The sequence below is a fragment of the Equus przewalskii genome, chromosome 6, assembly GCF_037783145.1.
Source record: "Equus przewalskii isolate Varuska chromosome 6, EquPr2, whole genome shotgun sequence".
NCBI lineage: Eukaryota > Metazoa > Chordata > Mammalia > Perissodactyla > Equidae > Equus > Equus przewalskii.
The window spans coordinates 81,362,131-81,376,317 of NC_091836.1; the positions used below are offsets into that span (position 1 = coordinate 81,362,131).

The 14,187-nt window shown below is 52.5% G+C and overlaps 1 protein-coding gene across 16 annotated transcripts in view; it reads left to right on the plus strand.

Annotated features, from left to right (window-relative positions):
• Positions 1-14,187, plus strand: part of MICAL2 (microtubule associated monooxygenase, calponin and LIM domain containing 2) — a 222,468-nt gene that overhangs the window by 127,341 nt on the left and 80,940 nt on the right. For 7 of the 16 annotated variants that reach the window (XM_070626376.1, XM_070626375.1, XM_070626381.1 and 4 more), the window contains 5 exons: positions 6,319-6,426; positions 7,480-7,666; positions 8,998-9,086; positions 10,805-10,907; positions 13,568-13,625. In XM_070626376.1, coding sequence (XP_070482477.1) covers positions 6,319-6,426; positions 7,480-7,666; positions 8,998-9,086; positions 10,805-10,907; positions 13,568-13,608 — 528 coding nt within the window. In that variant the 3' untranslated portion in view covers positions 13,609-13,625. The remainder of the gene's footprint in view (positions 1-6,318; positions 6,427-7,479; positions 7,667-8,997; positions 9,087-10,804; positions 10,908-13,567; positions 13,626-14,187) is intronic. The other 9 variants (XR_011541621.1, XR_011541622.1, XM_070626370.1 and 6 more) reach the window with 2 other exon arrangements.

The window sequence follows — 14,187 nt, forward strand, 5'->3', positions numbered from 1 at the left end:
TAAAGTAGGTGACAGCTTGGTGACAAAGAGCTTCGTGCAGTCCTTGTGGAGCTCAGGGAGCCTTCCCCTCGAGAGAACCTGGGCCTTAAAGCTTCTTCCCAGCAGACTATGGGCTGCTCTGATTGCCCAGTGACCCAGGTTGGCCTCCATTCAGGGGAGCCCGAGGAAGAAAAATGCACTTGGAGACTGACAGTCCTTGGCAACCTCCTGGCAGGCAGTGCATCTCTGTTCCTGCCCTGGAGCCCTGCACCCTAATTCTGAGGATCCAGGGATAATCACCTTCTCATGGGAATAGACTCAGACAAATTTGTCACAACAAGCGTGTGTTACTCGCAGGGATGCAAGCTCAGGTCCCCAACTCTGAGAGATGTGGCCAGGGCTCTGCCTTCAGACTGCACTTGCCTGCCCCTCGGATTGACGTTCCCTTAGGATTCAGAGTGGTGCTGCTGGGTTTTTGGCCAGAACAGTCATGGGGAGTCTTGAGGACTTCTTATTTAGGGCCCAGATTCTTACCTTGGAGTTTTGTCTTTCAAGACCTCAGGCTATGGGATGGTGTTCAGTCTTGTGTCCCCAGCACCTTTCGGCTCATCCATTCCATCAAACCAGCCCTCCTGTAGAGGTCTCAGCCCTGTATCAACCATTAGTTAACTTCTTTCTTAAAGAAGGGAAGCCACTAATGATTTGGCCTCTGACGTGGCTGCCAGCCATTTGTCAAGGTGGTGAGTTCTTGCAAGAACAAGATGGCGGCTGAGTGTTTGCACAGCTGAACCTCGCTGGGCTGGGGACTGTGGGTTCCTCCTCCTTGGTTAGAAGAGCAATGTGCATTGCAAAAGGAGCTTTCTCTACCCTTGGGGGTGTTTGTTTTAAAACTGGATTTGCAGGGTTTACTCTAGAGATTTGCATATTCGAGGGAAGCTGAGCAGTCTTAGTTGAGCAATCTGCCTTTGTTTTATCTGATGCAAGGATAGATCTCAAGGCCGCCTCCAACCTCATTGTCCTTCTGTCTGTCCCAGGGATGGAGCTTGGCAGCCCCTTGGAGGTCTCCTGTGTGCATCCTAGCCTGGGGGATTTAATTTGCACAGTACTGGAGTGCCTCAGGGAGACAGGGCACTATGGGGAGAAGGGTATGGGCTCGGAGTCACACTTGGGCTCAGAGTACCGATTGCTCACCCTGAGAACTCAGACAAGTTAGGGGACCTTGCAGCACCTTAGTTTCCTACCTATAGATTGGAGATGACAGCAGCTACTCCTGAAGGAGATGGGAATAATGCAATGAACTAGCGTACATAAAATGCCAGAAGTATCCAGTAAATGTGCTCTTTCCCCAGTGGAGGAGAATTGTAGAAGAAAGCTCATGTACCTAAATGCATGTTGATTCCTCTCTTTCTAAAGGCAAAGAAGTCCCCTTCAGATTTCCAGTTCTATCCCAGCCACTTAGGAACAGTGTGGCCTCGGGTGAGTTAGAGCCCCCTGGACCTCAGCTGGCCGATCTGCGAAGGGGTATCATAAGACCCACCTCGCAGGGCCGTGAGGTTCTACACGTATGATCAGCAGGACAGCATCTGGCAACAGGGGACAAAGGCGCAGAGCTGGATACCTATTGGGAGGTCACAGCCGCAGAGGCTCTGAGCGTATCATTTCCGGACTCCCTCAAACAGGGGGTTCCAGTCCTTGCCCTCCCTTTCCTTGCCCTGGGCATATAGCTGAGGACTCTGGTCGACCAGCCTGTCTTCTGATGTTTGTCATCCAGGGTCTCCTCAGTGAGGAATGTCGTTGCCCAAGTAGGCCCAGGAGAACGCCTCTGACCCTACTTGTCAAAACCTCCCCATCTCATGAGCCCTCAGCTCTAAGGCCCTGGGAGCTCTATTCTCCCTGCTCCCAGAGCCATGTGGGCTTTGTGATGCTCACAGCAAGCCAGGCGGCCACAGGTGGCCCAGCTATGGATATGAGCAAGCTGGACGCCTGGTATTCTTGGCTGAGCTCCAGGCCCCAGGGGAGGGTTACCATTGTTTGGACACAAATGGGCCCAGGAGTCTGCATCCTCCCTCATTCAGAGCATCACCCCTGGACCAGGACTGCAGAGCTGAGTAAGACAGGGTCATGACATCAGGGGGTGCAAACTCAAGGGGAGATGGGCCAGCTCGGAGCAGGGTGAGAAAGACTCCAACATCCAGGCAGGGACCGTCATATTCTGAGTCTAGAGTGACAGGATCGCCTCAGGAGTGCCATCTTCTGCACCCTTTGACAACAGTGCTTGGGGCAACAGTGATGTCACCGTGTTTGAGTCTAGGGTGACTTGGGAGACAAGCCAGTATGCTCAGCCTGGGTGGGTGCATTGTTTTTACTCGTGCGGAGGAGGGAACCCAAGCTCCCAGCAGTCCCCCAAGTGAAGGCCATCCAAGAGAGGAGAAGAGTCCCAGAATATGGAAATGCGAAGCTGCCCCAGTGGTGGTGCCGTGGACTCATTAACTCTCTGCCAAGTGCTTCTTGAGAGCCCAGCACCATGGGAGGCACGGCCCAGATTCTTTGATGACTCTCTTTTGCAGCCCTGGGGGGATAGTGGGGGTCTACCCATTTTACAGATGAGGAAGCTGAGGCTCACAGAAGGGAAGTGGTGTATGTGAGGTTAATCTAATGTAATGTGAGATGATGGCCCACCTGAAATGTCCAACCATTCCAGCTTGCTCTAGTTAATTAGCTGAAAAATAATTAAGATTCAAGAGGGAAGAAAAGTAGTGAGAAATACCCCAATTCTTCAAAATTATGAGAATATTGAAAGACACATAAAGGGTTCCCAAAGCAGACCCCTGGCCCTCCAAAATTACCAATTCTTAAAAAACTAGTGACTGGGATGGGATCATTTTTGGTCAGCTCATCAGATTGCCCAACTTTGCATTTAGACAAACTGTTCCCGGGCAAATGGCAAGCTTTCCTCTGGACCAGCCCTTCCCGGACCAGACGTGGCTTGCCTTTCAGTGCATGAACCTCCCTGTTGAGAATCTGTGCATCTTGCCCCGAGGTCAATACCAGGATGAGTTTTCCGGAAATTTCTCTGTGAGTTGAGCATCTCTTTCTTTCCCAGGATCCAGAGAGCCTGGAAATTTCCCAGTCGGTTAGAGCTGTGCTGCTCATAGGCAGGTACCGTCTGTGACCCAATGAGCACAGCAAGTGAGCCGAGCCTTTGACGCTTGTAGAGCATTTTGACATTGCCACACATCCAAGTGTGTGATCATATTTCTAGTATTTCATTTTTCTTGTATCTGCAAGTATCAGGCCACAAGGGATTTAAAAAGAAAAAGCAAAATCTCATCATTCACCACTGATAGTTTGAGGAGCACTGAGCTAGCACAGGTCCAGTTGGTCGTGTCCTCACTCTCACAGAGCCAGCTAGGCAGCCTGCTGTCAGGAAACAGAAGATAACCTGTGATCCCAGGGCAGCGCCACCTTCACACTGGTCTTTGGGGTGGGCTTCAAGGGCCCCCTCTCCCCTCTTGAGACAAATGCTCCATCACCTGGTCCCCTGTGCCCTCTCTAGGGAGTCCTGGTTCACCTCTGGGTCTAGGTGATTCTGGAATGGTTTCCATCAGGTTGGGCAGGGCACGTCGGAGAGCCAATACTGCTTTTCCTAAGGGTGCTTTCATTTCATAATTCTTAAGAAAGCCACAGTGACCGTGTGGGGATTTCACAGTCAGCTGGGAGAAAGGAACCTTTTTGGCCCACAATGAAAGACCAGGTGTGGTCTTCATTCTGGATCGCCTGGCCAGGTGACCTGGACAATGTCCTGTGCTGGTAGAAAAACTGAGCAGGCCCGCGACTGCACAGACGTGTTTTGGCGACACCCCCTGGCAGCCTTGCAGCCCTCTGCATGCTCCTATCATTGATCCGTCAGTCAGGATTGCACGGAAACTTCAGCGACACAAGTGCTTATTAGCTAAGTGGTTAATAAGGTCTCAGTAGGGACTTGTATTTAAAGCCCCAGAAAGTACAGCCTTGATCTCTGCTAACTCAGGGGAGGCAATAATTGCACGTGGGTATCATGGCATCAGCGTGCTGCCTTTCTGGGAGAGTACCAGGAAGCCAGTTCACACACCGGGCCAGTGCAGACAGCCACACAGGGGCAGTGTGGCCAGGAATGTAGTTCTGACCTCCCCTGCCTTCCCTCCCTCTTTATTTCCATGTAAACCCAGGAAGGACTTGGTATTCTAGAGCCCCTCTCTGAGGGGCCTGTGTTGGGGGCCCCAGCAGGGGATGGAACATCAGGCCAACAATGGCTTATTGTCCCGAGCCAGTGCACCCGAACAGTTCTTGGAAGCAGGAGCCAAGTTTCTTGGCATTTGTGAAATCCTGAAAGTGGCAGAGAGTGTGTTTGGAGGCAGAATCCTCATCTCTCCCAGGCTGGGCCAGCTTGAGAGGTGGGGGGAGGTGGGAACTGGCCTGGCAGACGCTGCTCCTGGCAAGGGACAGGCTTTGTAAAGTCTGAGGAGGTCCCATCTGTCTGAGTCGTGGGACCAGACCTGCCCCCAGCAAGCCAGCAGCTGCATTCTCTGCAATCCCCAAGAGCCCCTCCCATGGTTGGAGTGACTGTCCCCAAGTTGCTGTAAGTGTTGGCTTCCTTAACAAGAAAGAGAGCGTGCGTTTCGGGGGCTGGTCCTTCTCCCCAGCCCACTTGCCCTCTCTCCCCCTCTTCATCCCCCCGTAGTTCCCGTGCTCTTGCTGGAATCCGACAGGTTGGCCTCAGGCTCTGAGGGTGGGCACAGCCCCCGGGGGTGGGGACATCCCCAAACTCCTGCTGGGACGTGAGGCTTTCACGGCAGGTCACATGTGGCCTCTCGAGAGCAGTCCTGGGTTGAGATCGAGGGCGTTCCTTCGCCCACACACGAGTCACTGTTACTTGTCCTCTGGGTGGCTATCAGCCTGTGCCCGAGGGCCTCCAGCCGAACTCTCTGCTGTCTCTGCCCGCATCTCCCAGTGCTGTATTCAGAGGCTGGGGAGGGCCTGGAGCCCCTTTCCCTCCAGGGCCTTGGGGTCAGGAAGAGTGTTCACAGAATCTCACACTGTGCATGTTTGCCTCCCTGGAGGAGAGACTGCAGGCCCTGGGGTGGCCTTTCAGAGCTGGTGGGGAAAGGGGAGCAAGTTGGGGTTGGCTGGGGAGTGTATGTGTGATTGCGCTGTGTCTGCTTAGGCTGTCACCTCCCACCCCTTCCTCGCTCCATGATGCGTTGATGGGGATCCAGGCTCTCGTGGGTAGGCACGGGCCATCACTCCCTCAGGAGCACGGGCACCCGAAGCCCGTCAGGCCGTGATCCCCGGGCCACGTGGAGCTGACCTGCCCAGCACCAGCTCTGAGGCCGTCTGGAGCCTGCAGCAGAGGCCCCATCCTGCTCCCTCCTGTCTCCTAGTCTAGTCACTGCATTTTCTGGCAAGGTGCTCTGTGGTCGTGGCCTGGAGGGACTGGGATCAGACACAGCCATCCCTCCCTAGGGAGATGGGGCAGGCTGGGGCTGCTGAATTCAGAGGAAGAAGGGAGGGAGGAGTCAAGTCCATCTTGGCCCAGCCCTGCTAAGTGCCAGGTGCTCTGGCTCATGTCTTCATAACTCAGTGCTCACCACAAACCCGTGAGGCAGGCACGATTATCCCATTTTACTGTGCAGGACGCTGAGCTCAGAAGCTGAGAGCTTGGTGCTCGGGCTCAGACCCGCTTCCTGGTGGAGTGGGGTCTCTGGGGGCCCCATGCTCACCAAGCGGCAGCCCCGGCCACCCCCTTGCAGGGGGAGGGGCCTCTGCAGGAGGCGGCAGGCAGCTGTCTGTCTGCGAGGTCTTGATCCTCAGCTCTCTATCTCCTTTGCTCGCTTCTCTCCCTCTGGGCTTTTGGAGGCAATGGGTCACACAGGTGCCATATAGGCCCTTTTGGTGGTTACAGGGCCCGAGCAGCCCAAGTTGTCCCAGCCCCTGATGAGAGAGGCCATGTGAGGGCACCCAGGCTGGGGGTCAGGAGACCCGAGTAGACTCCTGAATCTGGCATTTCTCTGCTGAGCAGCCTTGGCTAGATCCCTTCCTCTCTCTGGGATTCGTTCACCACCCTGTGAAAAGAGAAATTCGTGAACTCCTGAAGGCCCTGCGCCCCCAGTGGATGGAGCTCTACGAGTCACTGGCTCGCCCAGGGCCGCGGGGTTCCGTTTCTTTCCTTTGCTCGGGCTGTTGGGTGCTGTCTGTCTGTGGGTGTGGAGCCATCTCCTGCATCCAGCTGCTTGTCTTTTCTTTCTGGGTGCTAACTGCCTCTCTTTTATCTCTGTCTCCTCTGCCTCTGCTCTTGGGTAGTTGACGGTAGGGAGAGTGTCCAGCGGAATAGGGGCTGCAGCTGAAGTCCTGGTCAATCTGTACATGAATGATCACAGACCTAAGACCCAGGCCACCTCTCCAGACCTGGTAAGGACGCACACCCCTCGGCCTTCTCCCGTAGACACCAGCTCTGGCCTCCCAAGGAGGGTGCACAGAGTGCAGAGAGGATGGCTGGGCCCTCCTGGGGCTCCCCTTCTCGGGGGACAAGAGGGACTAGGAATGGGCTGGTCAGAGTAGAGGTTAGCGTTTTTCTTTGCAGACAGACCTCCCTCAGCTCCCTTCTGGGTCATTTCACAAGGCAGGGTGACTTCCCTGCTGTCTGAGCTCTGGAGAACTCAGGCAAAAGGCCAGGCGAGGCCATCCACATAGTTGGGCATCCTTACCATCAGTTTACTGTCCAGCCTGAGCAGCCCTTTGGTATTGGATTGAGAATTCAGTAATAGAGGAAACATCCCTTTCCTCTGAATTCTCTTTCTCCAAATAAGGCCACTCACTGCCATCACCAGCGATTTGTATTGACAATTCTTTGGGTTTCCTTTTGGCACATTCCCCTGGAGTCATCCTGGTGCCCCCCTGTCCCGGCCCTCGCCCTCCCTGCTGGCATTTAGGAATTTGATTGACAGCCTCTCCCTTTTCTGCAGTTCTCTGAGCAGTTTTGATGCCACATGCTTTCCTTGCCTGACGTAAGTCACTGCAGGGGGGCAAAGATGTGTGAAACCTTTTTTCAGCGACCTCACTCTAGACTCAGACAACATGTAACCCTTGGGACAGATTCCTGGAGACAGCGTCCCTGAGCGGGCACGTTCGAGGGGTGCCCACTCCATCAGACCGGGCAACATTGCCCCCACTGGAAACCAGAACAACCAGCCTGGGGGAGGCCCCCCCGGGCCGCCTTGTTGCTGGCCGGCCTGCCCCGGAGTGCACTTACATCAGCGCCTGCAGGGTTGAGGTCTGGTGGGAGGGCATCTTCCTACCCTCAGTCACTCTTTGCTGTGCTGCCTGCAGTGACAAAAGCAACAAATAGGAGCCCACGAGGTCCCCGTGATTCGGGTCAGAATCTACAAGCCCGGGCCTCACCTTTAAGGATGCAGTGCAAGCCCTAATGTGCTGCTCTTCTCTCCCGCTGCCCTGTGCCCCCAGGAATCTATTCGAAAGGTGTTTCCCCTGAACCTGGGTGGCAGCGACACCTGTTACTTCTGCAAGAAGCGTGTGTACGTGATGGAGCGGCTGAGCGCAGAGGGCCACTTCTTCCACCGGGAGTGTTTCCGCTGCAGTGTCTGCGCCACCACCTTGCGCCTGGCCGCCTATGCCTTCGACGTTGATGAAGGTAACCCTCAGGGGCCAGGAGTGGCACTGGTCTCTGGCCTGGGCTCCCATCCTTCTGGAGGCTCTGGGACGCCCAGCACCTCCAGGTGGTACAGTGTCATCAGGAAAGCTGCTCAGGGAGCTGGGAGCTAGAGAGAGAGGCCGCCTGTGCGGGGCAGGGGGTCCTGAGGAAAGAGGAAGGCGGCAGCACCTGGGTGTGCCAGCACTGGTGAGGACCTACTGTGTGCCGTGTGCTTTATGTATGTCTTCTTGTTCAGTCTCACCACCTTTTGTGGTGTCTGTGTGGTCAAGAAAGTCAAACCAGATAACCTATGTAACATGCTCGGCACAGACCTGGCATGTAATAAGGCTTCCATAAATGATGACATCTTAATGTTGTTATTTATAAAGTGTGCATTATTAAAAAAACATAATAATAACATCTCTCCTGATAAATGGCCTACGAGAGATGATCGATGAAGGAGCTGCGCCCACTGGAATGAGTGGTTATTTTCTGACTTTCAGCGCTTGCTCTTCACACTGTCATATATAATGAGAAGCAGTCCAGCACAGTCTTGTGACTCCACCCCCTCAAACTCAACAGCCTGGGTTCAAATCCAGACCGTACCACTTACCACCATATAACCTTGGGCCTGTCACCTGACCTCTTGGTGCCTGAGTTTCCTCATCTGTGAAATGAGGAGAGTAACAGTGCTTAGCCCAAAAGGTTGTTGTGAGGATTGGTGAGTTAAATCACCGGAAGCATTTAGAATCATGCCTGATATATTGTGGGTCCTTCATCAGATTTTCCTATTGTTATCATTATTCCCATCACTCTTGTTACTGTTGAAACAATGAGCAAAGAAGGCTTTTCTGGAAGGCGCCCAATGGTCCTGGGCAGTGGCCAGTGGCCCAGTGTGTACCTCGCCGGGGTCTTTTCCTCCCCATCACTGTGGCCATCTGTTCTGAGCCTTTCCCACCCCCAGGGGTCCCAGAAAGGAAGAGGAGCTAGAAACAGTGTTGCTATTCAGATCTGTCCATTTCGCTGCCTGGCAACTGGCCTGGGGAAGAGACTTGGCCTCCATGTGCTTTGGGGATTATCTGAGGGTTTCAGCCCCCTCCCCCGGAGCACCCGCCTTGCTGCGGCCTGCCTCCGAAGCAGCAAAGGGTCCTGCTGGCTGCCACTTCTTTAAGGCAGGTGACAGGAACCATTTCCTAAGTTTGAGCTGTCCTGGCCTTGTTATAGGCATTTTCTGACCTAGACAACGGTAGGCACTTGGCTTATGTCTGCTATGGCTCTGGTGTACAAGAGAAAAACCTGTGTGCGTGTGTGTATGTATTTATTTTTCACAGGCAAGTTTTTCTGCAAGCCTCATTTCATTCACTGTAAAACCAATAACCAGCAACGGAAGAGACGGGCAGACTTGAAGCAACAAAGAGAGGTATGTTTTGTCTCGAAAGTGCTGGTGAAACAGGGAAGGCCTCCAGACAGGAGAAGGCTTTCAAGGATTCCTCCACGTTAGGCCAACATGTGTAGCCTTGGAGGGATTGAGGCCCACAGCTGAAGAAGAGAGTCTCTACTCCCTGATGTGAGGGTCCCTTTGCCTCAGTCTGTTCAGCCAGCCTCTGGGACTATCCCCTTCCAGATGCCAGCTCCCCGGTGACTGGCTCTGCTGCTGCTTATGAGAAGCCCAAGAGCTTTCCCTGTCCCATGCCACGTGTCTCCCCTGTGCCTGGAGTGCATGAGACCATAGGGGCCTATTTGCAAGGATGCCACGGATAGGGCCAACCCTCTGCGGTGTCCACTTCTCTTCCCCAGCCTCTTGGATGTCAGCAAAGTGTCTGGCTTGCTGAGTTTATGGCTGGCTTGTGACAGCACCCCCTCTGGCAGCACTTAGCAAATACCTCTCTGCCCTGATTAATCACTCACCACCAGCTCAGACCAGCAACTTAAAGCTTTTTTCTGATTGTGCAAGTCATATAGACTCAGTGTAGAAAAATGGGTAAATAAATGAAAGTATATAACAAAGGAAAGTTAAATCACCCCACGTCACTCTATCCTGAGAAAACCGTAATTAAAATTTTGTAACATTTCCTTCCAGATGTTTTCCTCTCTAAATGTATTTTACCCTAGTTGGAATCCTATTGCTACAGTTTTATATCCTTCATTTTTCACTAGTAACATATCAAGAACAGTTTCCCATGACATTAAAATTCTTTTGGAGTATAATTTTTTTTTTTAAAGATTGGCACCTGAGCTACATCTGTTGCCAATCTTCTTCCTTTTTTTTTTTTTTCTTCTTCTCCCCAAAGCCCTCCAGTACATAGTTGTATATTCTAGTTGTATGTCTTTCTAGTTGTGGCATGTGGGACGCCGCCTCAGCATGGCCTGATGAGAGGTGCCATGTCCGTGCCCAGGATCCAAACCAGTGAAACCCGGGGCCTCCAAGGCGGAGGGTAGAAGCTTAACCACTTGGTCACAGCACCAGGCCCTGGAGTATAATTTTTTTTTTTGAGGAAGATTAGTCCTGAGCTAACATCTGCTGCCAATCCTTCTGTTTTTGCTGAGGAAGACTGGCCCTGAGCTCACATCTGTGCCCCTTTTCCTCCTCTACTTTATGTGTGGGATGCCTGCCACAGCATGGCTTCCCAAGCGGTGCCATGTCGCACCTGGGATCTGAACTGGCGAACCCTGGGCCGCCGAAGCAGAACATGCAAACTCTACCACTGCGCCACCGGGCTGGTCCCTGGAGTATAATTTTTGATGCCTGTAAAAGATAGTTGATAATTGGTTTGAGTCCCATATTGTTGGATGTTCATGTTGTTTAATACTTGTACAGTGAAAATCTTTGTATGCGTATCTTCATCCATAGTTCAGATTCTTTACTTACCATATATCATCAGAAATAGGATTGCTGAGTCAAAGGGCATGTGTGTTTTGAGGGCTTGTGAACTTTATGGTCAAGTTGCCCTCTAGAAAAGTTGTGCCCATGTTTAGCCCCTGTTCAGCAATGCATGAGGCTGAGATTATTTTGGGGGTTAGTTGCAAAACACAGGGCCTTCTAAGTTCCATTTTTATTGGCTGCCTCCGTCTGCTTTGTTGGAGGAGTCCTCTGTGAGAGTCACGGCCTCATTGCCCTCCCTTTGATCTCTTTCTCAGGAGGAGGGGATATGGAAAGAGCCAGAAGCCCCTCGGCGAGACACTCCCATGGAAAGTTCTTGCGCAGCCGCAGCCATCGGCACGCCCGCAGGCAGCCCCCCAGGTATCACCCATTCCTTCTTTAGGAAGGCGCTAAGCTGGCCTCTCCAGCTGTCGCGGGGCCTGCTTCAGCTTCCCCGGAGTCTGCTTAACTGGATGCAGGGACTTCTGCGCGCCGCCGGCCTGCATCTCAGGGACAATGCTTACAACTACTGCTACACGTACGAGCTCCTGAGCCTCGGGCTGCCCCTCCTCTGGGTGTTCTCCGAGGTCCTGGCTTCCATGTTCCAGGAGTCCGAGGAGACGCTCGAGAGCATCCGCGACTGGGTGCTCGGGTGCCTCCCGGTCAAGCTCTACTGAAGTGCTGGCCTCCCAAAATGCCTTAACATTTCAGGGTAGAGGGCGGTGTGCTCCTAGTTAGCGAAGGTGCTGGCCAGGACGCCTAGCATTCTTGAACCACTTAGCTCAAAGCCAAAGAGTCCATGTTGGCCACCCGCGCCTCCGTCGTCAGGGTGAGCATTTGCTCGTGGCGCAGGGGCCAGCACGACATGAAGGATGTTTTTTATAGCTTTGTACTTCTTTTATACCAAAGCGAGCCATATTTCTAGGTTTACATTTCAATTTTTAGCTTTTATAAGCCAAGAGAAAGCCTTTTTTTCTGAGTGTCAGTTTTTCTAAACACGTTTGAGGTTTATAACTGGTATTACAAACCCCTTCCACGTGGCAGTCGGTTACAATAGTCACTGCCTGCAATGTTAGTGATTTGGGCTTTTATATAAATGGAAGTGAGTGTGCCATCTCCTGACCAGTGCCTTTCAATTTATGTACCCAGATGCCACTTGTCGACAGGGGGCAGTTTGTTGCAACGTGAAAGCCTAATCATTTTAGGAGAAAGAATTAGAAGGACAAAATAGAGTTAAACCTACAAAAGCACGTGGCAGTGTGTAGTCGGCTGTTATCTGTCCTCCTGGATGAAGGAGACTGTTTTGCTCTCTTGTTTGGATGTAAAATAGCAGCTTGAAGGTTTTGTCGCCCCATACCAAAGCACAGTCAAATGACATAGAACCGCAAGGTTTTAAGCAGATTGCTTCACTTCCCACTAACGAGCACTGTGGCGAGGGCTGGCCGGCCTCTCACCGTGCAGGGCTCTGTCAAGCTGACGCAATGCTAAGGAGGAGCTATGTCAGCTGGTGGCATTGACCAGGAGCTATGAACCCTGGGGCTCCCTGTCAGGTCCCCAGCCCAGGCTGCAGTCTGAGCCAAGGCCACTCAGGGTCCATGATGGTCAGGCTGAGGGGAGCATCTGCCCTCTCACATCACGTCCTTTGGGACTGAGGGCATTTGTCAGCACCTCAGGGCATTATTTCTGGGAAGCGTGGCCTGCCCAGTGAGCATTGCTACAGACTTCCTGGCTGCCTAGCCATTCGGCTACCATGCATATTTGGTCAAAACAGTCAGAAACCGTTTATTTTCACACTGTCCTAGCAAAGGAATGTGTCTGACCTCCAGGGGAAAGCTGCCCTGGGTCTGGATTGGCAGGGAGGCTGGAAGTGGAACTTGTGTATCAACTGATGCCAAAGAAATATGCCCTATTAAGGGCAAAAACAGGCCTCGGGCCCACCTGCATTCTTCACTCTGGGCATCCGGAGGAGGCCTCAGCTCGCCCCAGTCCGCTCTGCCGCCTGGATCTGCACAGCTGTGGGGTTTGGTTGAACAAGGGGGAGGCTGACAGAGACAGACCTGCTACCGTGCTCAGTGTATCTAGAGTTGCCAGGCTGGAGACAGCTCCATGCACTTGTTACACTAGAGATAGCCTCCAGAGTAAGGAAGGAGGGATCCTGGTGTGAGTTAGAAGCCAGAACTCTTGAGGGCTTTGAGATGACAAGTTTCTGTTGGGTGGGCATTTCTGTAGACATTTCTCTGAAGTCCTTGGGTCGAACAGGGGCATGGCTGTGGCCGGGTCCATGGGAATGGGTGCCTCTGACCTTGTTGGAACTGTTCTCAATCTGATGACTTGCATTGTGTTTTACCAAATTTTTGCTGAGGTTTTAATGTTCAGCATGGTGGGAGGAGCCCTTGATTCATTTTATGTTTGATTCTAGAAAGTAAATTCTCGAGGTCATAATGCGAACACATGACAGCCGCGTCATTGTTATTCTCATCAGCTGACGGTGGGCTGAGATGCTTTGTGGAATGCTCTGCGAAGCCAGAGTTAGTCTCTGAGAATGTCACTCATGGCTAGGAGGAGACTAGGTTGAATTCCTCTGGGGGGACGGGGTATGCCTGTCGGAAGCCTGAGATGTTTGTATGTTCTGAGACTGAACCTTCCTGGTGGGCAGCACCAAGGGTGGATCCAGGGTGGACGCCTCTCAGCATCCACAGCATGTTCCAGAATGAGTATGAGGCCCTAGAGTAAATTGGGTCAGAGGGTCTTGGGGGGTGGGGGTCCTGAGGCCACGTGCACTCTCAGTGGAGGACAGTGGAGCGTTTGGCATATGCAAACCACACATGTCCCCTCTCGTAGATAGGTAGCTGGTCACTACCAGAAAGGTTCACCTGTCCTATGCAACAATGACTTGTTTAAGGGGAGTTTCCCTCTTTTTTTTTAATGCTGGCCTTATTTTCAACTCCTGTGCTTTCTCATGTTGTCAGTTGTTTCTTTTTGTCCCCCAGACTAAATTCTCTTCTCTGTCTCTCTTCCCAACCTTGCACTGTGGCCGTCAGTTCATTTCAACCTTCCAGTGCTACACCCACTTCTTGGCTGACACACTTCTGCTCTGAGGTGACTGGTTTTCTTGCCGATTTTCAGAGTGGTACTAAGCCCTAACCCGCTTCCCGCCCCGTCCTCCCCGCCGTGGTACTGGTGTGCTAACTGCGAGTGTCTTGCATACTAATGGCCTCATTCCGTGGCATGGTCGGTTAACAACGTGGGGTGGTGTCCAGCTTGAAAGCTGTTCCTGAGTCCACTCACTCCTGAGCCGGCAGCCCGGTCCACACAGGTGCATGCCCCGCCTCCCCTCTGTTCCCTGTGCGGCCTGCGTGCATGCTTTTCCAGTTGCATTTACGAAGCCGCTTACCCTCCTGGGAGGGTTAACCCTGACTGTGAGACAGTACTGTAGAGAGGGCTCTGTCACCTGTGAAGAGAACTCCTTTGTCTAGCAACCTCTGAAAAAGCACATGCATACAAGCATCTTCTTAAATTGCTTCTATCAGAAAGACCATTGATGTTATTGATCAAAACCATAGGTGACTCTTTTTACAGGATTTAAAAAAAATACTCACAGGCTTTATCACAAGCTTGACCCACCCTCTATTTTGAACACATGATCACAATTTTCCAAGCA